The following is a 784-nucleotide window of genomic DNA, read 5'->3' as shown; positions in this document are numbered from 1 at the left end:
ATAGGCACAGGCCGTGAAAAATGATGGATAAGATGCACGAAAAACGCCATCGTTATAATCTGAAAGGGAGAGAATAGAAAGTAATCGTGCAGGATTTGGAGAAAATGAACGTTGTTAGTGTGAGTGAGCTGGTGCATGTGAAAAGTGCTCAAAAGAAACTTTGAGAAATCAGAAATGTCACCTAAAGCGCAACGAGTGCAATGAGTGAAGGGTACGTCACACTGCCATGGGTGGTGTATCGTCTTGTGAACGAGTCACCGACTATGGAGAAAGTGTCGAGAGATTTAGTGATGATTTTTGAGAAAGATGCAACTGGTCAAGATGCGTGCAGTTTAGTAGAGAAAAGGAAGGAGTCCCTTGACCACGCGACTACCGAGAACTGCGGTGAAGGGAAGGCCGGCAAGTACGAAGTGGCAGATATTCCATATACGTGCAAGATTTTCGTTTCTGTAAATGGTTTGGATGAGGCTATGTTGTACAAACTGCATGGGCATCAGCAGGATAGGGTAACTAAATTCAGAGTTGACGAACCCCCAAATTACTGGATTATGGAAAGTAGAAAAGATCTAAAGGAGGAGCGGCTGTGTCATTCACACCGGGTATTACTAAGGGGTTCATCCAGTACGACAAACACTCCAGGGCAGTCACCTTGAGGCCAGGAGGAACAGTGGTAGTCGTCATAGAGAATTACACTAGCGAGTTAGGTTTGTGAAGCAATAACTGACTCGTATGATGAAATCAAAAGGCTTCACTATTCTTCGATAAACACGAGAAGTGATTACAA

The 784-nt window shown here is 44.0% G+C and overlaps 1 protein-coding gene across 1 annotated transcript; it reads left to right on the top strand.

Moving 5' to 3' along the window:
- Positions 1–200: 200 nt before the first annotated feature.
- TEOVI_000562800 (uncharacterized protein) lies at positions 201–653 on the top strand (the record flags this gene model as incomplete). The annotated part of the gene is made up of 1 exon (XM_067220107.1): positions 201–653. The coding sequence occupies one exon, from the start codon at positions 201–203 to the stop codon at positions 651–653; it is 453 nt and encodes a 150-aa protein (XP_067076208.1).
- Positions 654–784: the final 131 nt, after the last annotated feature.

The sequence above is a fragment of the Trypanosoma equiperdum genome (assembly GCF_001457755.1).
Source record: "Trypanosoma equiperdum strain OVI genome assembly, contig: ctg_1055, whole genome shotgun sequence".
Taxonomy (NCBI): Eukaryota; Euglenozoa; class Kinetoplastea; order Trypanosomatida; family Trypanosomatidae; genus Trypanosoma; species Trypanosoma equiperdum.
Note: the sequence above shows the minus strand (reverse complement) of the source record. Positions and strands in the feature narration are given on the sequence as shown.